The sequence below is a fragment of the Pan paniscus genome, chromosome 6 (genome assembly GCF_029289425.2).
Source record: "Pan paniscus chromosome 6, NHGRI_mPanPan1-v2.0_pri, whole genome shotgun sequence".
Lineage (NCBI taxonomy): Eukaryota > Metazoa > Chordata > Mammalia > Primates > Hominidae > Pan > Pan paniscus.
Window position 1 is genome coordinate 84225797 of NC_073255.2, and position 27931 is coordinate 84253727.

The following is a 27931-nucleotide window of genomic DNA, read 5'->3' on the forward strand; positions in this document are numbered from 1 at the left end:
TTTTTGAGACAGAGTCTTGCTCTGTCACCAGGCTGGAGTGCAGTGGCGCAATCTCGGCTCACTGCAACCTCCACCTCCTGGGTTCAAGTGATTCTCGTGCCTCAGCCTTCTGAGTAGCTGGGATTACAGGCACGCGCCACCACACCCAGCTAATTTTTGTATTTTTAGTAGAGACAGGGTTTCACCATATTGGCCAGGATGGTCTCCATCTCCTGACCTCGTGATCCACCTGCCTCGGCCTCCCAAAGTGCTGGAAATACAGGCGTGAACCACTGCAACTGGCCAAGGAGAACTTCTTTACCCCTTCTGAGGATTCAGGGATAACTGCTAAGAGGAGATGACTCCTTCCCTAAGCGTTAAAAGCATATGTGGGCTGGGTGCGGTGGCTCATGCCTGTAATCCCAGTGCTTTGGGAGGCTGAGGCTGGAAGATTGCTTAAGGTCAGGAGTTTGAGACAAGCCTGGGCAACTTAGTGAGACCCCAACTTCACAAAAAATAAACAAAATTAGCTAGGCATGGTGGCATGTGTTTGTAGTCCCAGCTACTCAGGAGTCTGAGGTGGGAGGGTGGCTTCAGTCTAGGAGTTTAAGGCTACAGTGAGCTGAGATTGTGCCACTGGATTCCATCTTGGGTGACAGAGCAAGGCTGTGTCTCAAAAAAAAGAAAAAGTTGTCTAGAGCCAACAGCAGTGGCTCACACCTGTGGTATCAGCTACTAGGGAGGCTGAGGTGGGAGGATTGCTTGAGCAGAGGAGTTCTTGGCTATAGTATGTCATGATCATGCTACTGTACTGTAGCCTGGGCAACAGAGCAAGACCCTATCTCTTTTTTTTTTTTTTAAAGGAAGAGCTATTTAAAAATTGGTTTTTGATTAATTTGGTTTCTTTCATTTAACACTATAGTCCATCTGAAATATATATATCTGTAAATGGTGATACTCAGCAGGTAGAAAAGGAGTAATAGAACCAGATGCCTTAAAATGTTAACATTGATTATATCTGGGAATTGGGATTTGGAGTAAGTTTAGTTTTCATCTTTATATTTCCGATAGAATGTATGTATTGATTTTATTATTTTAAGAAAGTTTGTAAAAACAAAAGCCTTCTCTCTTCCAAATAATCAGACTATGATCACAATGTCACCCCCAATGCCACCCCCACTGTACGGCTCAAGGGACATCATTTATACTGTGGTTGATGTCAAAGGCAGCTCCTGGAGTTGTGCAGTGCACAGACTTGGAGCTGTACACAGCAGCTCTGGCAGCCTTCCAGCCTAAGTGGTTTACGCCTATAGCCCCAGATACTCGGGAGGCGGAAGTGGGAGAATCACTTGAGCCCAGGACTTCAAGGCCAGCCTGGCAACATAGTGAGACCTCTATAAAAACAAAAACAAAAACAAAAACACAAAATTAGCCAGATGTGATGATATGTACCTGTAGTCCCAGCTACTTGGAAGGCTGAGGTGGGAGAATAGCTTGAGTCCAGGAGTTCAAGGCTACAGTGAGCCAAGATTGTGCCACTGCACTCCAGCCTGGGGGGCACAGGCTGGTCATCATGTTTATTATTTCCTTTTTAGTAACTATTTTTCTTCTAATGACGAAAGTATCACCTAACATTAGTGAAAGCTGGAAAAGCATGACAAAGTACCCACTTGCAAAACTGCCCAAAGTCCTACTTACTACCCAAGGTAATTATAAGTATCTTCTCCATTTCCCAATGCTATTATCACACTTGCTTCCAATCTAAAATAGCAGCGAATTCAGTTTTATCATCCTGAGTTTTTTCCTCTTAAGCATTATGGTATCAATATTTTTCTCATGTCATTAAACTTTTGTACGCACCATTTATAACGGCTATAAAATATCCCCAACCATGAATGCATTACATTCAACTAATCTCCAAGTTAAATTAAAAAAAAAATTTCCTCAAAAATAACATGTCTGAGCTGAACAATTTTACTCTCAAATCTTTGTCCTTATTTCAGATTATTTGCTTGGGATATGAGTGGAGAAGAAACTATGACTGTCATTATCAAGCTTTTTAATACATGTGGCTCAAATTGCTTTTTAAAAGGCTTGTTTCAATTTGCACTCACAGAAGATATGATTTTTTTCATATTACTAAGGCCTTGCCTGTAAAGTATCAACACAAAAAATGAATCTTTGTTCATTTGCGGATAGGGGAAAAAAAAACACCTCTGTGTATTTAATTTTTTATTTTCTTTGACTATGAAATAAATTTAAAATTGTCATATGTTTTTCATCCATGTGTATTTTTTCTTGTGTAACTGACCTTGTACTTTGTTTATTTTTCTTTGGGGATGTTTTATTTTGTTGTTTAAATCAAATTTTTAAAATCATGCCTGTAACCCCAGTACTTTGGGAGGCTGAGGCGAGTGGATCACTTGAGGTCAGGAGTTCAAGACCAGCCTGGCCAACATGGCAAAACCTCGTTGCTACAAAAACACAAAAATTAGCTGGGCATGGTGGCGTGTGCCTGTAATCCCAGCTACTCGGGAGGCTGAGACAGGAGAATTGCTAAAACCCAGGAGATGGAGGTTGCAGTAAGCCAAGATTGTGCCTCTGCACCCTAGCCTGGGTGACTGTTTCAAAAAAAAGAAAAAAATTAACTTAACTTGCGAAGCTAGTTATATATTAATGGTATTTGTTCATCTATAGCATTTGTGGCATATGTATTTTCAGTTTGGTGTATTATTTCTCTACTCAGTTGATGTACAGATTATTTTAATATTTATGAGCTTGGATCCATGACACATTTCCTTTGCATTTCTTGCATGGATTTCATTCTTAGAAAGCCCTTCCTCATTCAGAGATCAGATTCATCACTATTTCCTCATGGTTCTTTTATTATTTCTTTCATGTAATGCTACAGTTCATCTGAAATCTACTTTGGTAAATGGTGAGCTGTAAGAATCTAAATTGATTTATTTTCCAAAAAGCTAGGCAATTGAGCCAATTGTCTTATTGTCTTAGGAATAATCCATTCACTGCCCATTGTTTGATTCTTCCTTTATATTTAATCTTACTTTGATAATTTTAAAAAATTCATGCTTTTATTTTGGAGAAGAAAAGGCAAGGCAGTTCAGATCTATTAATAATTACTGTTGTGTGCCAGGTACCATTTTTTTTTTTTTTGAGACAGAGTCTCACTCTATCACCCAGGCTGGAGTGCAGTGGCGCGATCTCAGCTCACTGCAACTTCTGCCTATCGGGTTCAAGCAATTCTCCTGCCTCAGCCCCGAGTAGCTGGGATTACCTGCACCAGCCACCAAGCTCAGCTAGTTTTTTAATATATATATCTATATAGACAGGACTTCCCCATGTTGGCCAGGCTGGTCTTGAACTCCCGACTTCAAGTGATCACCCGCCTTGGCCTCCCAAAGTGCTGGGATTACAGGCGTGAGCCACGGTGCTTGACCATGCCAGGTACCGTTCTATGAACTCCACACATCACAGCTCATTTTATCCTCCCAGGAACCCTGTAGAGGAGATACTCTCCTTCCTCCCATTTTATAGATGAGGGAATGGCTGCCAAGCAGACCCACACAGCTGGTAACAGCCTACTAGGATTTGAACCCAGCAGGCTGGCTCTAGTCTTCATGTATCCCTAACCGCCCTAGAGACTGCCCTTGCAAGACGTGAGCATCCCATTCCAAATTCCAGCTCGGGAGGGTCACCACTCTACACCCTGATGACTTAACCTGTGGTTGATTTATTTTCTATAAAAGGCAGCAGGCAAAGAATAGGAAAATCCACAGTTGTAGAAAAATGTAAATACTCCTAAGTCAAAGGGAATCTTCTTAGCTTTAACCTGGTAGTCACAGGGAGTCCCAGGAAAGAAAACCCGATTGCAGAGCTAATGGGGTGTCTCAGCCAAATTGAGAGCACCTGGCTCTCTGCTCCTTGGCCTGACTGCGTGTCACCGATTCCATCTCAAACAGGCATCACAAAGGAGAATGAGGTGGATGCATGAGTGTTTCTATATGAAGATGTTCTCAGCAATGGTACTTGTGATATTTTAAAATTGGAAAAGACACCAGTGTCTATGTTCTCAAGCAAAGCCCAGCTTACACAAAAAGTGGAACCATGTGCGGCCATTAATTACTGACAAAAAATATTTCATGATACACTTATATATCCTCCATATTATTGAGTAAAATTTCAAATTATTAGGCATTGTGAATGGAATGGTTTTAGTAAAAAAAAATACATGGATATATACACATGCACACATATACACACACATGCACACATATACACACACATGCACACACACACACGTGCACACACACACACACACACAGTCCGGAGGCCCACACATCAAAGTGTACATGTTATCTCTGGTATCCAGATCCCCAAGTCCAATCTTGGCTTTGTGACTTATACGCTCTGTGACCTTAGGTAAGTTAGATAATTTCTCTAAGTTGCAGTTTTCTTATCAAGAAAACAGAAATAACGCTAATCTCTCATAAGGTGAAGGTGAAATTAATTTGTATGCAAAAAGCACTTAGAATAGTGCCCAGTACTTCAAAAGCACTCAAATATTCATCCCTAGTATTATTATTTTCAAAATGTTCTCAAATGCATATTGATGGTATTTGTAATAAGAGAAAAATCGCTTTGCTTTCAGGTTTAGAAAGGTGATATGATCACACCATAGACAATCTGAGAACGTTTCCTCCTTTCTTTGATAAGTGATTCCAGCCCACAGCACACAGCAATGGAGGACTGCAACCCTCCTGCCTCTCGTTACATCCAAACTTCCTGCTCAATATCTCCATTTACAGGTCCCAGAGGACCTCAAAGTCAAAATTTCCCAAACAGGATTCATTATCTGCTACATATCTCAGGCAAAGAAGACTGTCATAGTCTTTTATCCATAGTCCATTGTAACATTCAACACATTTGTTCCCTACCCCAACCCCCCGGCTAGAGAGAATCTTGCTATCAGGGCCAGCACCTCCAAAAACCACTCATTGAATGAATGAATGAGCAACTCTATTTCTCCCCAGCGAAGCAACCCACAGCATATTGAACAGCATTCCAAGCCAAAAGCATGCACGGTCTGAATTACCTCCCCGTAAGCAACGGTATTATTGTATCTTCTCATTTCTGGGTAAACATGGTCCAGGTACCACTGGAAATTCTTACACTTTAAACTTTTCCTTAATGCTCTTCTTTCGGAGACATCACCGATGTCAATTCCCGGATTCTGAAAGGAGAGAGAAGCCAAGGGGTGTTAGTGACTGTGGAGCTCTGGCCAGAGTGGGGCACAGGTGGAGTCACTTTCAGGGAAACCTTCACATAGAAGATCTTAAGCCTGGGCTGGGCACGGTGGCTCATGCCTGTAATCCCAGCACTTTGGGAGGAGGAGGTGAGTGAATCACGAGGTCAGGAGTTCGAGACCAGCCTGGCCAACACGGTGAAACCCCGTCTCTACTGAAAATACAAAAAATTAGCTGGGCATGGTGGTGGGCACCTGTAATCTCAGCTACTCAGGAGGCTGAGGCACGAGAATCACTTAAACCCAGGAGGTGGAGGTTGCAGTGAGCCAAGATCATGCCACTGCACTCCAGCCCGGGCGACAGTGCGAGACTCCGTCTCAAAAAGAAAAAAAAAAAAAAAGATCTTAAGCCTCGTATGCTTATTCAGAAGGGTGTTTGTTTTTGTTTTTGTTTTTTGAGTCACAGTCTTGGTCTATCACCCAGGCTGGAATGCAGTGGCACGATCTCATCTCACTGCAACCTTGGCCTCCCGGGTTCAAGCGATTCTCCTGCCTCAGCCTCCCCAGTAGCTGGGATTCCAGGCTTGCATCACCATGCCTGGATAATTTTTATATTTAGAGATGGGGGTTTCATCATGTTGGTCAGGCTGGTCTCGAACTCCTGACCTCAACTGATCAGCCAGCCTCGGCCTCCCAGAGAGCTGGGATTACAGGTGTGAGCCACTGCACCTGGCCAGAAGGGTGGTTTAAGGAGACCTATTTGATTCATCCAGACCCAGGCCAGGGAATCCTCCTTCCTGAGCAAAATCAGGAACCTACAGCAATAAAGGTCCCAGACAAGTCAACCATCCTTATCATTGCTGCACAAATGGATTTCTGGGACACGCTGATGTTGACGACCTACATTCTCAGTTTCTGCTCTTCCGCATTTCCTTAGTAACTATCAGAGACAATTATTCGAGGAATTATTTGATTACGACAAGAAAATAAATGCCTACAACCACCTCCTGTCTTTTCTTTCCTATACCTGCAAAATTTCTCCTTTTGTTGGCTCTTTGCGAAGTTCATTACATGCAGAAGTGAAAATAATTTTCCATTGCAAAGCTTGTAATGATGTTCTAATGAATAATTCACTCTGCTTTTACAGAAATGAACCCGTAATGGCTGCTGTGTGCTGACAGGGAAAATAAAGTATCTGAAATATGACTCTGCAGACTCAGCTGCAAGATGGCCAGGAATTAGCAGAGACAGGATGCACTGGGGGGCCTGGGAGAAGACTTCAAATTATGTCATTAAGATCACTTGGGCAGTCAAACAATGACTTTAAAGGGAAATCCCTTTAAATGTCAAACTTATTCAACCTCAAAGACAACCCTGAGCAGTAACCTTTAACTCTTTGTTTTAATATATTTAGTATGATCCATGAAATGGTCTTTTTTTTTTTTTGAGATGGTGTCTGGCCCTTGTTGCCCAGGCTGGAGTGCAATGGTGCGATCTTGGCTCACTGCAACCTCTGCCTCCCAGGTTCAAGCGATTCTCCTGCTTCAGCCTCCCGAGTAGCTGGAATTAAAGGCATGCGCCACCTCGCCCAGCTAATTTTGCATTTTTAGTGGAGACAGGGTTTCTCCATGTTGGTCAGGCTGGTCTCGAACTCCCAACCTCAGGTGATCTGCCCGCCTCGGCCTCCCAAAGTGCTGGGATTACAGGCGTGAGCTAATGGTCATTTTTTAAAAGCCTGGTAGGTTACCACTGGCATTTGGGACCAGAGATTGTCTGCAGTCATGGACAAAGCACTTGGCTACAGTCAAAAGACTTGAGTTATTTATAACTCTAAGTCACACCACCATTCCAGGTCAAAACTTGAGGCCAGGCGCAGTGGCTCACACCTGTAATCCCAGCACTTTGGGAAGCTGAGGCGGGAGGATTGCTTGAGCCAAAGAGTTCAAGACCAGCCTGGGCAACGTGGCAAAACCTTGTCTCTACAAAAAATACGGAAGTTAGACAGTTAGGGGGCGCAAGCCTGTGGTCCCAGCTACTCAGGAGGCTGAGGTGGGAGGATGGCTTGAACCTGGGAGACGGAGGTTACAGGGAACCAAGATCGTACCACTACACTCCAGTCTGGGTGACAGAGTGAGATCCTATCTCAAAAAAAAAAAAAAATTCCCCTTTACAAAACAGGAATAATAATAATACCTATTTCACTATTTCACAGGGCTGGGGTGAGGTTTTGTATGAGGACCTGAACTGACTTCCCTGCCCATGTGCTTTGTGTGGGACCTTGAACGAGCCCCTTTTAGCTTCTCATAGCTTCAATTTCTTCATCTGTAAAATGAACATCATAATACATTCATATCAAGCTAGCATTTATGGAACTCTTAATATTTGCTAAGCTCTGTTCTCAGCCTTATTTTATCTTCACGGGAGTCCTATCAGATAAATTTTAATAATCCATGTTTATAGATGAGGAAACTGAGGCAGACAGTTCTTATGTCATGAGGTTGTTATGAGAATTAAATAAGATATTACAAATAACGACTTACTAGGTACCTGGGACATAGTAAGTGCTCAACGAATGTTACCTATCTTTACATAATAGTAATAATGGCTAAAAGCACTTATTACTTAACAGCTAAAAAGTGCTAAGTGTCCAGAAGGGGTTTTTTAATTCTTGAGAATGTATTTCAAAACTTATAACAACATTGAATAAATTCACTTTTATCTTCTTGACCCACATATCTGGCACATATTCAACTGTATTTCTTCTGTTCTGGGCTCTAGCCTCCTGATACATAGGGGCTGCCATCTCTCAATGGGCACCACTCCAGGTGACTTTCCAGCATGGCTCAGACACCTATGGGTGCTCTGGCTGAGGAGATAAACTGAGCTGTGGCTGAGGGTGCAGGTTACCCTGCTGTGCAGCATAGGACGAACAATGCACTCTGTGCCAGGTGCTACTCTCAGCATGCCACATGTATAAATTCATTTAGTTCTTACAATCACCCCAAGAAGGAGAATCTGCTATTATCCTCATTTTACAGCTGAGGAAAATAAGGTACAGCCGACCCTTTATATCCATGGTTTCTGCATCCATCGGTTCAACCAACTGCAGACTGAAAATATTTTTTAAAAGCCCAGTAAGAACAATACAACAATACAAAAATACAAATAAAGCATAAGAATTATTTACACAGCATTTACATTGTATTATCTATAAGTAATCTAGAGATGATTCAGCCATAAAAAGAAATAAATTAACAGTATTTGCAACGACCTGGATGAGATTCGAGAGTATTATTCTAATGGAAAACCAAACATCGTATGTTTTCACTGATATGTGGGAGCTAAGCTATGAGGATGCAAAGGTATAAGAACGATACAATGGACTTTGGGGACTTCAGGGGAAGAGTGGGAGGGGGGCGAGGGATAACAGACAACAAATATGGTGCAGTGTACACTGATCGGGTGACGGTTGCACCAGGATCTTACAAATCACCACTAAAGAACTTACTCATGTAACCAAATACCACCTGTACCCCAATAACTAATAGAAAAATAAAATTAAAAAAATTTTGTGCTGCCATAAAAAATTTATATAAATCTTTATATTATATATTTTATATATTATATAAATATATATTTTATACATCATATAAATATATATTTTATACATATATATACACACACAGGAGGTTATACTTAGGTTATGTGCAAACACTATGCCATTTTGTATCAGGGGCTTGAGCATCTGTGAATTTTGCTATCCACAGGGAATCCTGGAACAAATCCCCTGTGGATACCAAGGGATGAATGGTACAGAGAAGATAAGTGGATTTGGTCAAGATCTCCTGACTCATAAATGATAGAGTTGGGATTCAAACCACGCTAATATACAACTACCGCATGACACTCCTGTGGGGCTGCAGTAACATGGAAATTTCCTTGGGCCATCTTCTGAGCAGAATGTGGAGGAGAGCTGAAGAGCTAGGGGATTTGGCATAGAGTAAAGGCATATGATACGGGGCAGCTGGAGCTCCATGGGAAGTCACACACTGGCAGGATGAAGGGTCTGCTGTGAAATATCTGGGCAAGAACTTCCTGGACATAGCATATCATCAGGAGCAGGGCAGCCAGATTAACATAATAAGACTGGGATTAACACACTAAGACCCTTCTAATCTCTGTAAGTGGATTTAAAGAGACTTCCATTGTGCTAGCCCTGGAGTTAGGCAGGAGTTCTAAAGCTGAGACATCTGTGAATCCCTTTGAAATGCATTCATAATTTTTCTAAGCATGAGCATTTTCTGGGGAGGAACGATTGGTTTATTAAATAAATAGTGATCAAACAGTAAGGATCACTGTTCTGGGGTGGTGGGGAAAGGCTGGTGATCCCTACCTCCAGCGGCAGGTTCCACGCTATGTACACATGAGACTTGTAATCGTCCATCCAGACCTCAGCAACACGAAGAGCATTCCTCTTGGTGTAGAAGCCAATGTTGCTATTATATGGCTTCTTCTTCCGCTCAATGTGGGCCACCCGTGAGCAAGGAAGGACCTCCATGCTGCCCCCACAGAGCCATACCTAGGGGTACAAAGATTTCATCAGCCTGAAAAAGAAATTCCCAGAGGCTATGCCCCCTCCCCAAGCCCAAAAGCAATGGTTCAGCTGACTTTGCATAAACGTAAAATACATTTTAATATATAAAGCCAATGAGAGGTTGTGTACGGTGGTTCATGCCTATAATCCCAGCACTTTGGGAGGCCGAGGTGGGCAGATCACTTGAGGTCAGGAGTTGGAGACCAGCCTGGCTAACATGGTGAAACCTCGTCTCTACTAAAGATAGAAAAGTTAGCCAGGCATGATGGCGCACACCTATAATCCAGCTACTCAGGAGGCTGAGGCACAAGAATCACTTGAACCCGGGAGGTGGAGGTTGCAGTGAGCTGAGATAGTGCCACTTCACTCCAGCCTGGGTGACAGGGCAAAACTTTGTTTCTAAATAAATAAATAAATAAATAAATAATGCCAATGAGAGTTCAAGGTTGGTTTGTTACTGCAGCATGGTCTAACCTAACCTGACTAAAACATATAAAAAATAGGCTTGGGAGAATTCTTATAGAAACAACAGCTCAGGATATAAAATCCACCTCTAGGTAAGAAAGGCCCATAAACCTAAGCTGCCCATGGCAACACATGAGTTTTCTTATGTTCTCAATAATGCACAACTGACATCCCTGAAGGCTGCCTTTCCCATCTGGCTGAAGCTGTGCCCTGCCAATGTAGAATGGAAAATTCAAACTAAGAAACAGATCTTCTTTATTCATATCAGCACAAGCTGTATATAATGATCTAGTTCTGTGTTATGTTTTGTTTTATTTTGTTTTGAGACAGGGTCTCTCTCTATCACCCAGACTGGAGTGCAGTGGTGCGATCACAGCTCACTATAACTTTGAACTCCTGGCTTCAAGTGATCCTCCTGCCTCAGCCTTCCAAGTAGCTGGGACTACAGGTACGTGCCTCCATGCCCAGTTAATTTTTAAATTTTTTTGTAGAGATGAGGTCTCGCTATGTTGCCCAGGCCGGTCTCACACTCCTGGCCTCAAGCGATTCTTCCACCTCGGCCTCCCAAAGTGTTGGTATTACAAGCATGTGCCACTACTCCCAGCCTAGTTCTACACTGTTAATATGCTCTACTTTGGAGTCCTACGGGTACAGATGCCAAGCCTTCTGGAAGCATCCACTCCAATGCCATCATGAGCAGCTGTCGCTTGCTATTACTGAACTATTCAGAAAGAAAGTTGCAATGATGGCTGCCTTTGAGGGATGCAAAAGCCCAAGGATGTGGGACTTCTCATCCCTCTGCATGGGGATGGCAGGCACCTAGGCCGTAAGGCCCTGCTCCAAAAGGAAAGCTGGACTATCCAACTTCTCTTGGTCCAGGTGGGAAAAAAAAAAAAACCTTATTGTTAAAAAAAAATTAATTTATGGAAATGAAGTTCCTAGTACCAGTGGAAAAAAAGGAAAATGACAGAAAAGTTTCAGGAACCTGTGAGGCTGTTCTGCTGTGAAGACAGTGTATGCTCTGCATAAGTGACAGTTTTTGCAGGTGAGCTGACTCAGGTAGGCTCATTCCAAGATGGGTTACTTCAAGCCATTCCACCTTTAGTCTCCCAGTAACCACCAAAGCAAGAATACTGGGACACTCTTGAGTGTCTGCATACCCCCTTCTTGACTTTTGTTGGCTGAATTTGGTGGCAAAATTTGTTTGTGTATGTATGATGTTCTGTTTCTATTTCCCAACTTCGGTTATATCACAGGGAAACGATACAGATAGAAAATTCTCCCATAAGCAAGAATCCTCACTTTGCGTGCTTCTTCCAGGAGGAATTGTGGGCTAAGTGGTTAGTAGAGAATAGATGTTCCAGACTTCTTTGATCTGGGACTGGACAGCTAGATGCCCTCTCATGTTAGGTTAGACCCAGCTGCTGGCCATGGAAGGAAGTCAAGGAGGCCAAATGTTGGCAAAGGGCCTGGGAATAGAGACACGAAACTGGTGTCTTAGAGAGTAAAACAAGGCGGCTGAATTTCAAGGTATGGACAATATATAAAGAATCAGGGTCTCACAATAATGTTGCAAGACTCAGTGAATGAATGAAAAGTTATACCATGTTCAAGGATTGGAAGAATTAACATTGTCAAGATGGTAATACACCCAAAATTGATCTAAAAATTCAACACAATCCCTATAAAAATCCCAGCTGAATTCCTTGCAGAAATTAACAAGCAGATCCTAAAGTTCGTAAGGAAAAACAAGGGACCTCAAGTAGCTAAAACAACCTTGAACAAACTGGGAGGACTTCACTCCCCAATTTCAAAATTTAATACAAAGCTACTATAGTCAAGACGGTGTGGTACTGGCATAAGGACAGACATACGGATCAATGGAATAGAACTGAAAGTCCAGAAATAAACTCTCACACTTATGGTCAACTAACTTTCAACAAGGGTGTCAAGACAATTCAGTGGGCTAAGGAATAATATCTTCAACAAATTGTGCTGGAACAACATGTAAAAGAATGGACATGGTTCCTACCTCACACCATATAAAAAATTAACTCAAAATGGATCAACAACCTAAACATAAGGGCTAAAACTATAAAACTCTTAGAAGAAAACATAAGAGTAAAAATTCATGACCTTGGATTAAGCAAACGTCCCAACAATTGATTAATGCATAAATAAAATGTAACATATCCATATGATGGGATATTATTTGGGGAAAAAATGAAATGTTGATACATGCTACAACATGGATGAACCTGGAAAGCATGCTAAGCAAAATAAGCAAATCACAAAGGACTACATATTCTATGATTCCATTTATATGAAATGTCTGGTAAATAAATTGATGGTTGCTTGGGAGGTGGTGGGCAGGGGGCTGGAGGAAGGTAGAGTGACTGCTAATGGGTTTGGTGGTTCTTTTTAGGGTGATGAAAACATTCTAATATTGATTGTGGTGAACTTTGCACAGCTCAAACATACTGAAAAAACCATTGAGTGGCACATTTTAAATGGATGAATTATAATGGTATGTGAATATATCTACAAAGCCGTTATAAAAATAGATAGATGATAGATAGATAGACAGACAGACAGACAGACAGACAGACAGATAGATAGATAAACAGAGAGATGGGGGAAAGTAGATTCGGGCGTGAATCTCAGTTTGGGGAGGCTCAGGAGGATGGATGGAAGCAAAGCAGAACTCTTCAAGGACTTAGCAGGGATGACAGACACAGGCGCATAAGAGACCTTAGCAAAAGCCTGAAACCCAGTCATAAGAACACAGGTGCCAAGTGGGAACAGAACCCACAAGCCAGTCTGACTTGGCACTATGTCCTCCACAAGCCATCCAGACCAAGGTCAGGATGGCTTTCATGCCTGGGGTGCAGCCAAACTCCCAAGAGGGTTCTAGTGGATGTAGCTGTTAGGAGTGGAGGTGAGAGGACGGAGGAGCCAGATGTTGGCTGTGTTAGCCCTGTGTTGGACACCAAGCCTTTTGAACAAGGGGAGGGAGATGGTGTAACAGACAGGTGGCAGGAAGTTCAGCACATCTGTCCTGTGTGGCAGAGACATGGGCTTCCTGTCCTGGGCTCTGTGGTGTGGATATCAGCCAGCACACTCAGTGTGCATTGACCCAAAGTCCCTCAGCTCTCCCTGTAGAGTCTGGGGAGGACTCAGAGGCTCCTGGAATAGCAGATGTCTTGAAGGTATGCCCTGCTGTGGGGTCCAGCAAGCCCAGGGTGAATTGCCAGGGTCAGTGCCCGCCCTGGAATCCTGCTGCTGGCCTGGATGCCCACAACACTGCCATCACTGGGCATGCACTGTGGTCATTATCCTGCCTGCCTCAGCCTAAGTCTGCACTTTAGCTCATCACCTCCAGTGACTCAGACTGGATTTTAAATCCTAAACATGAACTGTCATTACCGGCACCTCTTGTGTGAGACAGAAGACGAGGGCTCCTCTTGCTCATCTCTCCTCTACTCTCCACTTAAACAGGCCCCTCCCCTTAGAGAGGCAAGTATACCTGCTCTGCCTGCTCCAAACCCCAGGACCAGTCCAGTAATGACAGAAAGCACCAAAACCAACTCCCTCATCAGCTTATCACAGATGAGGAAACTGAGGGTCAAAGAGGTGGAGAAAGTGGTTCATAACCCCACAGTCAGTAAGGGGAGGAGTCAGAACCACACCCCCGACCACATGCGACAGCAGCAGACACTGGCCCCTCCTGCCCAGGGAGAGCTGACCTACAGCTGACCTACAGCTGACCTTGGCTTCTCTTCAGCCACAGCCCTGTCCCTCACTCTGGGTGCCTGGTTGGTGCCTCTGACCTGCATTGTAACCACAGTGAGCAGGGCAAACAGTGAGGACAGAGCTGGGCATATAGATATATGCAGAGGAAGCTCCATGGATCTGCAGTGGCACCAATGACACTCTAGGGTCAGAGGTCAAAGCCTGCTGCTGCATGGATCCAAGTGGCGGCATGGCTGTGCAAGGGAGGCTGGAAGATGCCTGGGAGACAAGTGATTCCTCAGGCCTCAGGCTCTGCTCTGTGTTGGCTGGGGGTGATCACCAGCAGAGCTCATGGGCTGGCTCTAAGTGATGATGAGCTGATGTGAAGTCTGCCAGTGGTTAAGCAACCAGGCCTACATAGCAGATGGAAAGAAATGCAAGAAAGTGGACTGAAGGCTTTTGAGCCTTAGCAATAAACCAACAGTCCAGCTAAGTCCCCTATGGAGGGGTATTCCCGGAAGGAGTGATATTCCACCTTGGCCTCTGAGTCCACCCAAGAGGTCTGGAGGCAAAAGGGGTACCCTCTAAAGGGAACGATCCAGTTTATGTTTCTACCACACATAAGACCCAGCTATGAGTATCCCAAGTACAGCTGGTCCCAAGAAAGGGTCCTGCGGATCTATTCTCTACATCAATGTTTACCAGCCCACATGGTGAGTTCCTAGGCAGGCTGAAGAAATGAAGAGAAATGCACAGAAAGGTAGGAACGAGACTCTGACTGGCATGTCGCTGATGCCAAGAGCAGAGGGAAGTGCCCAAATGGAAAGCGCCCCAGGCTGTGGCTCCTCACACAGTGGAGGGAGGAGGCCTTCCAGATGGGTTGGAATGGGCCAGGAGGAGGGCACGCTCCAAGCTCTGGGACCAGTCCTGGAGGCAAAGAACCCATCGCAGGGTTCTTGGTGACCCTTTGCTAGGGAAGTGGGGAAGTGGCCCTGCTTAAATGGATATGGGCCTCCAGGAGGTGTGGTGACTCCAGAAACAGACGCTCATCCATTTATTTATTCATCAAAAAATGATCCATTCAGGGCCTACTGGGCTGGGCAGGGGGATGAAATGAGAGGTGCTAGCAGACAAGGTCCTTGCTGTCATGAAGTCGATAATCTAGCAAGGGAAATGCATTAATCAAAGAATCATAGGCAGAAATGCACCATCACAAAGGGAACTTTTCCATGAGGGAAAACAACACAGGGCTAAAAATCTAGCGTGTAACACGAGGATGTGGCCAGTGGGCTCAGAGAAAGCATCCCCCAGGAAAGGATACTAAGGTGAAGTCTGAAGGGCTAGGCTGAGCTGAGTAGAGGAAGTGGGCAACAGTCCCAAGCCCAGAGGCAGCCAGCACAGTTGCAATGACCTTGTGAAGGAGAGAGCAGGGTGTGCTGGACTGTATTCAAAGATGGCAGCAACAATTCCACCCATGCTCCTTGGTAATGTGACTTATTTGCTCTTCCTATAAAAAGGCTGAACCTATTTCCCCTCTCCTTGAATCCGGGCTGATTTTATGACTTGCACTGATTAACAGAATGCAGAAGTGATGTCTCACACAACCCAGGACTAGGCCTTAGAGACTTTGCGGCTTGCACTTTCTTCCTCTTGGAATTCTGAGCCCGTCAGGCTGTAAGGAAGCTGAGGATAAAAGACAATGGAGCAATAGAGGCCCAGCTATTCCAGATATCATGGCTGAAGACTAAGGCATGGGAGTGAGGCCATGTGAGACTGTACACCCCCAAGACAACCCATCAGTGGAATGCCAGTGTGTGCATAAGCATAGCCAGGGCCATGTGGAGCAGAACCACCTGGCTGACCGCAGCCCAGACTTCCAAACTTCAGAATCTTAATCAAATCAATTGTTATTTAGGCCACTAAATTTGGGCTTACACCGCAATAGATAAGTAATACATAGAGGATATTCAAAGAGCTGAAAGAATAGCCATGTGGCTGGAATGTAGAAAATGGATTCAGAAAGTAGGGCTGGAAGAGAGGAGAATAGTGGAAAATATTGGAGAGGTAGGCAGGGTCCACACCAGGCAATGACCTGGAGGTCATGTTAAAAAGAAATTGATCTTTGTTGTAAATGAGAAGCCACTGAAGGATTTGGGTTTGAAAAGATCACTCTGGCTGAACTGTGGGGAAAGACTGGCGGCATGAAGAGGGGAGATGGAGAAAACAAGAATGCTTTGCTATTTTGCAGGGAAGAAGAGCTGATAGCTTTAGTGACAGCAACAAAATAGAGACGTAGATAGATTTGAGGGATTTTTTTTTTTTTTTGAGACAGTCTTGCTCTGTCACCCAGGCTGGAGGGCAGTGGCATGATCTTGGCTCACCGCAACCTCCGCCTCCCAGATTCAAACTATTTTCCTGCCTCAGCCTCCCAAGTAGTTGGGATGACAGGCATGTGCCACCGTGGCCGGCTAATTGTTGTATTTTTAGTAGAGATGGGGTTTTGCCATGTTGGCCAGACCAGTCTTGAACTCCTGACCTTAAGTGATCCACCTGCCTCAGCCTCCCAAAGTGCTGGGATTACAGGTGTGAGCCACCACACCTGGTCGAGGGATTTTTAATAGGCAAAATCATCAACAATAGATTGGATATGGCTTGGAAGGAGAAGGAGGGTTATGAATGACCCCTAGCCACTGGATATACTGAAGCTTCATTCACTGGGGCAAAAAGCCTGCCCTAACCTACCCAGGCCTCTGGAATATGGAAGGAATGAGGCAAAAGAAACCATCACAAGACTCTGGGGTCTGGGAAGTCTTAGGCAGGACACATTGTTCTGCTTCCTGACAGCTGATGGTCCTGGAAGAAGACACACTATGGGAGATGAATGTCAATGGGGATTGATTTTCATCATTTTGGAGAGTCTTCAGTGGCACGTTGATTTAGTTACATCTTTTGATACACGTTTCATTCATACATTCAACTTCATCATTTACTAAATACTTTCACTAGGCCCAGCGCAGTGGCGTATGACTGGAATCCCAGCAATTTGGGAGGCTGAGGCAGGAGGATTCCTTGAGGCCAGGAGTTCAAGACCAGCCTGGGCAACATGGCGAGACCAGCCTCTACAAAAGAAAATTAAATAATTAGCCAGGTGTGGTGGCACATGGCGGTGGTCTCATCTACTCAGGAGGCTGAGACAGGAGGATCACTTGAGCCCATGAATTCAAGGCTGCGGTGAGCTATGATGATGCCACCGCACTCCAGCCTGGATGACAGAGCAAGACCCTGTCAATCCATCCATCCATCCATCCATCCATCTATCCATCCATCCATCCATCCATCCATAAAATGAAATAAAATTACAAACACCTGGATCCCACCCCAGCCCTATAAATCACATTCCCCAGGGATGAAGTTGAGGCACCTGGGTGTATGTAAAAAGGCCCCCCATGGGATTGAGATGTGTAGCCACATTTGACAGCCACCAGCTTAGAAGGCTTCTAATATCGTTTCCAGGGTTGTGATCTGATGACTCAATTTTACAGAAGCTGAAAGAATTTAAGCAAGGGCTGTGCTCTGCCACAGCCTGGACAGCTGGATAGTAGCTTCAGGGACCCCGGAAGAGCCACAGGCAACAAATGAGGATGCAGGGTGCCAGGTACTGCCCAGGCCACCTGCTCCCCTGGGCACCTGTCACTGAGGAGCCTAGGCAGCCAGGGAGGAAAGAGGAGGCCAAGCCATCAAAGCCAACATGACTGGTTCATTTATATTCACTATGCTCACAGGCTATGGGCTCCAAACATTTTTGATGTTTAAAAATGTAAAGCATACCTTCTCCAATATGTTTACTTTATTCATTTTTCAGTACATGCACATACTACTATGCTAATATATTTTACACATGAAAAATTTATAGATATATAGAAATCCAAAAATGACACTAGAATATGAGTGCTAATATATTCCTCTTGTCCCTCTAATGGTCCACATCATCTTGTGTACCCCACTTTGGAATCTACTGCCCTAACAGTGAGGGGGCTGTTCTCACCTCGTCATAGAATTCTAATATTCAAGGTCTGGTCTTGTCCTGTGACTTTTAGAGGCCAGGAGTTTCTCAAAAGCAGCAGGAAGTATCATTCAGGCATAAGTAGGTTTGGATCCAAAATATTCTGGTGAGAGTTTTCAATTGTGCCATTAAATTGAGAACCCTGGGTGCCCTGATTATGTGAAAGCCACTTTTCCAGGGATCTTCAAGGCACTAACAGGGGGAAGCTCTCTCTTGAAAGAGCTTGCATGCTATTATAGCAGGTGGCCCGGAGCAGAAAGACAGTGTGTTCTCTCTCCCCATGACCTCCATCACTCAAATTGAGCAAGGAAGCTACATATACCAGAAAGAAACCCAGGCACCATCCTCACCACTTCCTCCCTAGGCGCCAGCCAATCCATCACCAAGTCCTGCAGATGATGCCTCTTCACTACAGCTCAACTGCATCCACTTCCTTTCACATCCACTATGACCACCAGATCATTTTCTCCTCCCTCATCACTTTGGTGCAAGCTACGACCATCTCCCACCTGGACCACAGCCACCACTTCCGAATCCAACTCCATTCAGTCTGACCTCCACTCAGCAGCCAGGGTGGAACTGATCATTCCACGGCCCTGCAAACTTCGATGGCTCCCACCGACCACTCTGAAAATAAATCCTCAATCTTCATGTGGTCTTCAAAGCCTCCCCCTGCAGCCTCATCTCTGCAGCTCCCCTCAATCCCATGATGTTTCCTTTTATCCTTCCCTGTGCCCCATTCCTGCCCGGGACACTCCTCCCCCATCTGCCTAGTTAACTCCTAATCAAACTTTGGCTTTCAGCTCCATCAGTGCTTACTCAAGGAAGCCCCAGATAAAAACAGAGTTCCCTATAACATGCTAGCATAGCCCTTATCACAGTTGTAATTGCATGATCCTGCCAGCATGTGGGCGTGCAAAAAAAATTACTTTCTCCCTTCTTTACTAGGCTGTTACCTCAATGAGGACAGAACTGTGTCATCCTGTGTCCCTACTGCCCAGCACTGTGCCGGGAACATAAGTAAGTACCCAATGAGTTCTGAGTTCTTAATCAATGAGTGAATGTGTACATACATTAATGAATGGAGAGGGGCTGGAGGGAGTAAGCAGGGAAATTGTCTGGAGAGGGGGCCTAGGAGGTGGGAAAAGAGGAACGAATTAAAGAAAGGAAAAGGAAATAGACTAGAAGATATAATATGCCAGGCAGAGAAAGTTAAAGTCAGTCAACCAAGGGCCCTTATAGAACTCAACACGAGCTAGATTTGAGTCTCTTCCCAAACGCTCTTCCCACAAACCCATAACCACCCTGACGCTTCTAAGAATGCTGTTCCCTGGCACCCCTTCTGGTGCAAATCTACCCTACAGTATGTCAACATCAGCCAGCCCAGCCCAGCCTGGAATCAGTGGGGAGATGTTCTCTAGCATGAGCTGAGATAGACCCAAGAAAGATCAATCATTTTACTCTCTAGTGGGAAAGGCCACTGGCTCCATATCTCCCAGAAGTCAGGCACATGCATTCTTCCCCTGGAAACTATTTTCTCATCTGTAAATGACAGGGGGCTATCTCTGAGGTTTCTTTCAGCTCTGGCATCTCGAGAGACCATGGCCCAGTCTGCAGAACTATGGCCTCTGCTAACAGAAAACAGCAGACCGCAGAGGCTGCCTACCCTGGTGTTGACTTTCTTGAGGAATCATCTGGAGACTGCCAGGAATTCCCCAAGTAATGAATTTAGGAATGTTTTCTAGATCATGGAAGACACACTACCCGATCAGATCTGAACTACTGCTGGGTATATCAATACTTCTTTTAATCTGTCCAAAATTCCCTTCCAGGTAGCAGAAAGTTTTTTGAATCTTTTTCTTTGATTCTTTTTTTAAGAGAGACAAGATCTCACTCTGTCTCCCAGGCTCGAGTGCAGTGGCATGACTGTAGCTCATGGTAACCTCAAACTCCTGGGCTCAAGCACTCCTCCTGCCCCAGCCTCCCGAGTAGCTGGGACCACAGCTGAACACTACTACGCCTAATTTTTAAATATTTTGTAGGCTGAGCATGGTGGCTCACTCCTGTAATTCCAGCAGCACTTTGGGAGGCTGAGGTGGGCGGATCACCTGAGGTCAGAAGTTTGAGACCAGCCTGGCCAACATAGTGAAACCCCTTCTCTACTAAAAATACAAAAAACTAGCTGGGCGTGGCAGCAGGTGCCTGTAATCCCAGCTACTTGGGAGGCTGAGGCAGACGAATCGCTCGAACCCAGGAGGTGGAGGTTGCAGTGAGCCGAGATCGTGCCACTGCTTTCTAGTCTGGGCGACAAGCAAGACTCCATCTCAAAATAAAATAATGAAATAAAATAAAATATAAAATAAAACCCTCCCGGTGAAAGCCTGTGATCTATTTTCAGAAGCTTTCTTCCTGAAAGCATATGCACATAGATACCTGAAGTTAAAGATTTCACCACTGTCTCTTAACGTAACAGTGAAACAACAAGAAACTAACATAACTAGTCCATTTTTGTTTAAGGGGAATTTACCCATTGTTGCATGCAGGTTAGGATAATTTGAGAGCACTGATATAAAATGCAAAACAGCAATCATATAGTTTTGAAACTAACTCTGGGATTACAGGGGAAGTAGGTACACCACTATGTTTTGTTAAAGGTTAACAGGAGCATTGGGATCTAACCAAGGACGAAGAAGTTCCCAACCACTTAGGACTCTTGCTGGTGCCCAGATTATCTGCCGTCCTCAGTTGCTTTTTGAGTCCAACCTCTACACACAGTTTCCCCATATCCCTCTCCCATAAAACCTTCCAGCCGGCCGGGCGCAGTGGCTCATGCCTGTAATCCCAGCACTTTCGGTCGCCGATCACGAGGCTGGAGGTGGGCGGATCACGTCAGGAGATCGAGACCATCCTGGCTAACACGGTGAAACCCCGTCTCTACTAAAAATACAAAAAATTAGCTGGGCGTGGTGGCAGGTGCTTGTAATCCCAGCTAATCAGAAGGCTGAGGCAGGAGAATAGCTTGAACTCAGGAGGTGGAGGCTGCAATGAGCCTAGATTGTGCCACTGCACTCCAGCCTGGGTGAAGAGCCAGCTTCCATTTCAAAAATAAAAAATAAAAAAAAAATAAGATAACATCTTAGCATATGTTCTTGAGCTGTTTTTCAGAAACTCAGACCCCACTCAAGGGATTTGCTGGCAGGTAGACTCTCAGATAAGGGGGAACTGAGGACTGAACTCTGACCACAGTGCTTGGTTCTAAATTTCTTCCCAAGGGGTCTGGAGGAGGTCATATCCATGAGGGAGCACTAACATTCTTTTCTGCTGACCTCAAATTTTTACACAAAGCTTTGCCTCCTGGAGCAATCGCAAATCAGAAAATCTTTGACTCCACCTTAGACCTTTGGGCTCTGCTTCAAGATGTCCTACTTTTTGGCTGGGCGTGGTGGCTCACGTCTGTAATCCCAGCACTTTGGGAGGCCAAGGCAGGTGGATCACCTGAGGTCAGGAGTTCGAGACCAGCCTGGTCAACATGGTGAAACCCTGTCTCTACTAAAATACAAAAAATTAGCCAGGTGTGGTGGCACATGCCTATAGTCCCAGCTACTCAGGAAGGTGAGGCAGGAGAATTACTTGAACCTGGGAGGCGGAGGTTGCAATAAGCTGAGATTACACCATTGCACTGCAGCCTGGGCAACAAGAGAGAAAGTCTTAAAAAAAAAAAAAAAAGTCCTACTTTTTTAGGTAGAAACAATGTATAGCTTCCATGTGTTGATTTCTGACTTTGCCTGTAACCTCTGCCTCTCTGCCTTTAAAAACCCTTACCTAGGGCCGGCTGCGTTGGCTCATGCCTGTAATCCCAGCACTTTGGGAGGCTGAGGCAGGTGGATCACGAGGTCAAGAGATTGAGACCAACCTGGCCAACATGGTAAAACCCCCGTCTCTACTAAAAATACAAAAATTAGCTGGGTGTGGTGGCGGGTGCCTGTAGTCCCAGCTACTTGGGAGGCTGAGGCAGGAGAATTGCTTGAACCCGGGAAGCAGAGGTTGCAGTGAGCCGAGATTGTGCCACTGTACTCCAGCCTGGCAAAAGAGCGAGACTCTGTCAAAAAAAAAACAAAAACAAAAACAAAACCAAAACAAAAACAAACAAACAAACAAAAACCCTTCCCTACCAGCCATCAGGGAGTTCAGGTCTTAAGCATGAGATGCCCGATTCTCCTTGCTGGGCGCCCTGCAATAACCGCCTCACTTTCTCTCGCTGCAATTGCAATGTCAGTGTTTGGGTTTGCAGAGCCAGACGGGCGAGCTATAGCGGGTTCTGTAACATAGAGAGTGATGTTCCACCACCTCTGGAGCCTGTCTCTCTGACATCTTCCTTCCTACTGACAGGAATTCTTCTTTTTATCAAAAGGAAGTCACTTAGGAAGCCATTTAAATCCATTTATATTGTTAAAAGCAACACTGGAGGAAATTTAACGCATAAATTACGTAAATAACACCATCTGGTAATCCAAGCGCAGGCAAATTTTAGCCCTTTGTCTGATTCTAAACAATACAGGTTTCTGGCAAAGAGAATATTTTAATTTGTTACTCGCATCCTACCAATCATTTGCAGGCCTTTCTGGTAACCTTCTTCCCAGAGGAGCAAGCTACTACTCCTGAAAATCGGGAGAATTTTCCTCAGCGTTTCTCTCTGCCATGCTGGAGACGGTGAGCTGACTTTTCCCAGTTTAAATCAACATTCTCTTTCACTAAATGGGACGGTTGCATAATGGCTTTCCTCCTAAAGTCCTTTTAAAAAATTCAATTTCAATCTTCTGCTTTATTTATGACTGCTTCTCAGAAATGGGATTGACAAATATGGACCTCAAGACATATCTCAATTTAAGTACCGCGGTGGTAAGAACTTCTAAATACGTGGATTGCAAGTCATTGACTGGCAAGAGGAATTAAGATGAAGTGTTTTGTGATGAGCAGTTCAGAGAAGTCAAGAAATGCAGATTGAAAGCAGCTTGATCTATAGAGCCCAGAAGTAGGGCTGGGAGGACTTTTTTATTTTCTTTTGATTTTTGTTGCTGTTACTATGTACTGAAAAGAATAATATGGGTTTATTTTCACCATTTTAAAATTCAACCCAGGCTGGGCACGGTGGCTAATGCCTGTTATCCCAATGCTGTGGGAGGCCGAGCTGGGGGGGATTGCTTGAGGCCAGGAGTTCAAGACCAGCCTGGACAACCATCTATAAGAAAACATTTAAAAATTAGCTGGGCATGGATGCGCATGCTTGCAGTCACAGCAACTCAGGTGGTTGAGGTAGGAGGATCACTTGAATCCCGGGGATTGAGGCTGCAGTGAGCTATGATGGTGCTACTGCGCTCCAGCCTGGGCAACAGAGTAACGACCTGTCTCTAAAGAAATAAAAATAATAATGAATAAAAAGAAAACAAAATCCATCCCAGTCTTATGACCCAGCCTGATAGATAGCTTGTGACTGTCATAGAGGATCAAGGCTTTGATGTTAGAAAATTGGCTAAAAGGCTGGGTGCAGTGGCTCACGCCTATAATCCCAGCACTCTTGGGAGGCTGAGGCAGGTGGATCATGAGGTCAAGAGATGGAGACCATCCTGGCCAACATGGTGAAACCCCGTGTCTACTAAAAATACAAAAAATTAGCTGGGTGTGGTGGCACACACCTGTAGTCCCAGCTACCCAGGAGTCTGAGGCAGGAGAATTGCTTAAACCTGGGAGGCGGAGGTTGCAGTGAGCCGAGATCACACCACTGTACTCTAGCCTGGCGACAGAGGAAGACTCCATCTCAAAAAAAAAAAAAAAAAAAAAAAGGCTAAAAAGTAGCCTGGATCAGGCATGTCTAGGTTGGCTTTGTCCTATTCTCCCCACCTCCCTTCCTTTTTTTTTTTTTTTTGTGCTCCCATCCCTTCCTCTCCTCTCCTGCATTCCCTCTTTCCTACCACCCACTACTTCACATCTACTAGCTCTCACTCTATTTCTGTCCTCCCGACCCTGACAGTTCAAACATTGGTCCGTTAGTCCTCTCTCTACAACAACTTCAACTAAGTAAGTATTAAGCATTTTATTGTTCTTGGTATTCCCAGCACCCAGCCTGATGCCTTTAACTTCTAACAATTTACCTTCCTTAGTTATTCAATCCAGTGCTATCTACATGTTTACTAAGAGCTGCAAGCTAAACGCTGCCAGGGATATAATTTAGACATGGATGTCACTGCCAGGCTCATAGCCTTTATTCTTTCCTCAGAGCTTAAAATTAGAATGCCAGGAAAGTATTGAAAATGACTTTAGAACCTTTGGTGCAGAAGCTGGCAGAGCAGGGAGGGTGAAAACACTGTATTCACTCCCTTATCCATGCATGTCCTCCATCCTTCTACTGTCATTTCTTTGCATTTTGCCTGGGATTAAAGGAGTTGGTAGGGCACAATTATAGATAAGCTATGTTTAACTATAAAAGAGTAGTGAATTATATTTAATTCTGTGTCTTCAACACCAAAGGGCCAGAGCTTTCAGACTGCATACAGTGATCTGAAGAGGACGGGTCTGTCCACATCCTTTAAAGAGCATAATTGGGCCAGGCACCTGTAATCCCATAATTGGGCTCGCACCTGTAATCCCAGCACTTTGGGAGGCTAGGAGTTTGAGACCAGCCTAAGCAACATGACGAAACCTCGTCTCTGCTAAAATACAAAAATTAACTGGGTGTGGTGTTGCATGCCTGTAGTCCCAGCTACTCAGAAGGCTGAAGCAGGAGAATCACTTGAACCCAGAAGTTGGAGGTTGCAGTGAAGAGAGATCATGCCACTGTGCTCCAGCCTCGGCGACAGAGTGAGTGAGACTCCATCTCAAAATAAATAAATAGCATGATTGATGTCATATGGCCCAAAAGCCCAGCAAAGCTTGTGATCACTCTCTCTGGCACTCAGACTCCCTAACTGAACTCAACTTGGTAAAGGCAAAATAAAAGGCATTCCCAATTACTGGTCCCATAAGTCTGCAGAAAGGACAGTGGTACTGGGTTGTCTAGAGTTTGGGGCTAGGACTTGGGAGAAGCCAGCACTGCTCAGCCGGCATGGCTCTGCCACACTAAACTGCACATCTGCACATTGGCCACCATCTAATATGGACTTCCTGTTCTTTATGATGCAGCCAGCCAGGCATGCCTGAGATACCCCTTGGAAAGAAGCTTGACTGGCAACTTCCTGAACTCTTCTCTATTACTCAAGAGATGCCAGAAGGAGGCTGAAATTGCCCTCATTGGGTTAACGAGAATTACAAGCCAGGCTTTAGGCAGAATTATGGTTAGACATTGATCAGGGTACACAGGTGCACTTTAACCCACTTCCCTGCAGTTGCTAACTATTCAAGGGTCACGTAGCACACTGACTACCTGCTCCCTCATTGTTCCTATAGATAAAATCTCTAACACTGGACCTTTTAACCCAATAATTGCTTAAAGTGTGTGTGTGTGTGTGTGTTTAATCCTGAATTCCAGCAGAATGGGTAACCAATCTGAAGACCCCCACCAAGGAACTGACTCAGGACAGGCATATAGTTTCTTCATCTTCCTGTCCCAGGACTTCATCTTCTTGCTTCTCAACCAATCAGGAATCCCCACACTTCAGCCAATCACCCATCCTCTTAAAAACCCCTTGAAAACTCCATCCCAAACCTTTTGAGGAGGCAGATTTTAGGTTTCCTCCCATCTCCTCATTTGGCTGACCAATGATCTTTCTCTGCTGCAACTCCTGCTGTTTTGGTGTATTGGTGTGTTATGGCACAATGGAAAATTGAACCTGGTGGTCCTAAAAAATGGCCCATGAGATGTGAGAATCCCTCACTCAAGGTCACAAAACTTGGATCTGGTGCACAAACATGAGATCTGGGCCAGGACAGAGCTCTCAACTGTCGGCAGAGCTTGAGAAGCACCTTGCAGCAAGCCACCAAGCCCAAGGGCCTGAGATTAGGACTCAAGGTCAGTGCAGGTGGGCTGGCAAATGGAGAGAGATCCAGTGGTGACAGCTGGGTAATGGGGGCAGAACCATCCCTGCAGATGGGAGGAAGAGGATGAAGAGGACCCTAAAAGACATCACCCAGAACTGGGCACCAATGTGGGGCCCATAAGGCTTCATGCTTTCCACAAACCCTTTTGTTATTTCATTGTATGGCATGACATTACAGAAAGATAGTCCTGGAGTCACAGCACTGGGTTCAAATCCTGGCTCTTGGTTGAGTTGAAATCAAAGTCATTGCCAATTACTACTGAGTTGCCCACAATTGAGGCTAGGTCTCACGGTTGCCTAGCTACTTTTATGCCTGATCTTCAGTTTCCTTAGCCATAAAACGCAGCTGAGGGCCAGGCTTGGTGGCTTATGCCTGTAATCCCAGTGTTTTGGGAGGCTGAGGCAGGAGGATCACTTGAGACCGAGAGTTCAAGACCGGCCTGGGCAACATAGCAAGATCCCATCTCTATGAAAAATAAATAAATAAAAATTATTTTCAACTTAAAAAAGGAGTGGACCAAGCATAGTGGCTCATGCCTGTCATCCCAGCACTTTGGGAGGCCAAGGGAGGATCACTTGAGGTCAGGGGTTTAAGACCAGCCTGGGCAACATAATAAGACCCCGTCTCTACAAAAATCTTTTTAAAAACGTTAGCTGGGCACGGTGGCATGCACAAGTAGTCCCAGCTACTCAGGAGGCTGACGCGGGAGAATTGTTTGATCCCAGGAGTTCCAGGCTGCAGTGAGCTGTGATTGAGCCACTGTACTCCAGCCTGGGCAACAGAGTGAGACTTTGTCTCTTAAAAAAAAAAAATGTAGCTCATGACAGCAGCTGATCTGAGGGTTGTTGTGAGGGTAATATGAGATAATGTATGGAACACTCATTAACATGATAGTAAATGCTGAGAAAAACCAAAGTAGTTATTATTTACTAGCCACGAGAATAGCTGTGTAGCTGTGAAGTGAGCTGTTTCCTGAGTGGTAGCGGTGCCACCACCTCTGTGTGGGCCCATGGGAGGGGCAGGTTGGAGATAATGACTGTGAGGACCCAGAGGAAGTGAGGAAGTAGTAGCTGCTGATGTTGGCATAGGGGTTACAGGCTCACTGTGTGTCCCTCTGTCCACATTCTGTTTTTCCCTGTTGCACAGCCCGCAATGGTGTGGGCTGTTGGTGGGCCAGGCCACTTCCTGCCCTGCCTGGCTGTGAGGACTCTCTTGTTGTCTCACTAGACGGCCCCCCAGACACCTGGACTGCAGCCTGGCCTAAGTGGCTGGAAGCAGAGCAAGCTGAAGGATTTCCTTGAGTGGAACTGCTGCTGTCAGGTGGTGTCAGTGGGTTCACAGAGGCTTGGAGAATGTGTATGATTACTGGGCACTGCTCAGAGGTCCATGGGAATGTGTTCATGGCCACAGACATCCCTAGGAACAGTGGACAGAGCACGGACTCCAGCACACAGAAGCAATGGTAGAGGTAAGAGGCTCGCAGAAAACAGAGCCATGGGCTTCCAGGGCCTGGAGGGGCCTCTGCCTGAAAGCCTGCCTGCTCAGTGCCAGTAGTTAGGGTCACTGGGGCTTGAAAATGGAGGGTGTCAACAGAGGACAGGAGAAGTTGTCACTCACACTCCTCTCTAGTTCCTGTAGGAGCAGGAGGAACTGGGCAGGCTCTCAGGCCTCCAACTTGTCTCCCCATCCCTGTCGTTGTTTAAAAATAGCAGATTTGGGCTGGGCATGGTGGCTCATGCCTCAGGTCCCAGTGATTTGGGAGGCCGAGGCAGGAAGATCACTTGAAGTCAGGAGTTTGAGACCA

The 27931-nt window shown here is 45.1% G+C and overlaps 1 protein-coding gene across 2 annotated transcripts in view; it reads right to left on the bottom strand.

The window, feature by feature from the left end:
• Positions 1-27931, bottom strand: part of GALNT17 (polypeptide N-acetylgalactosaminyltransferase 17) — a 582348-nt gene that overhangs the window by 38035 nt on the left and 516382 nt on the right. For both annotated transcript variants that reach the window (XM_034964282.3, XM_034964284.3), the window contains 2 exons: positions 9636-9821; positions 5093-5230 (listed from right to left, as the gene is read on the bottom strand). In XM_034964282.3, coding sequence (XP_034820173.1) covers positions 5093-5230; positions 9636-9821 — 324 coding nt within the window. The remainder of the gene's footprint in view (positions 1-5092; positions 5231-9635; positions 9822-27931) is intronic.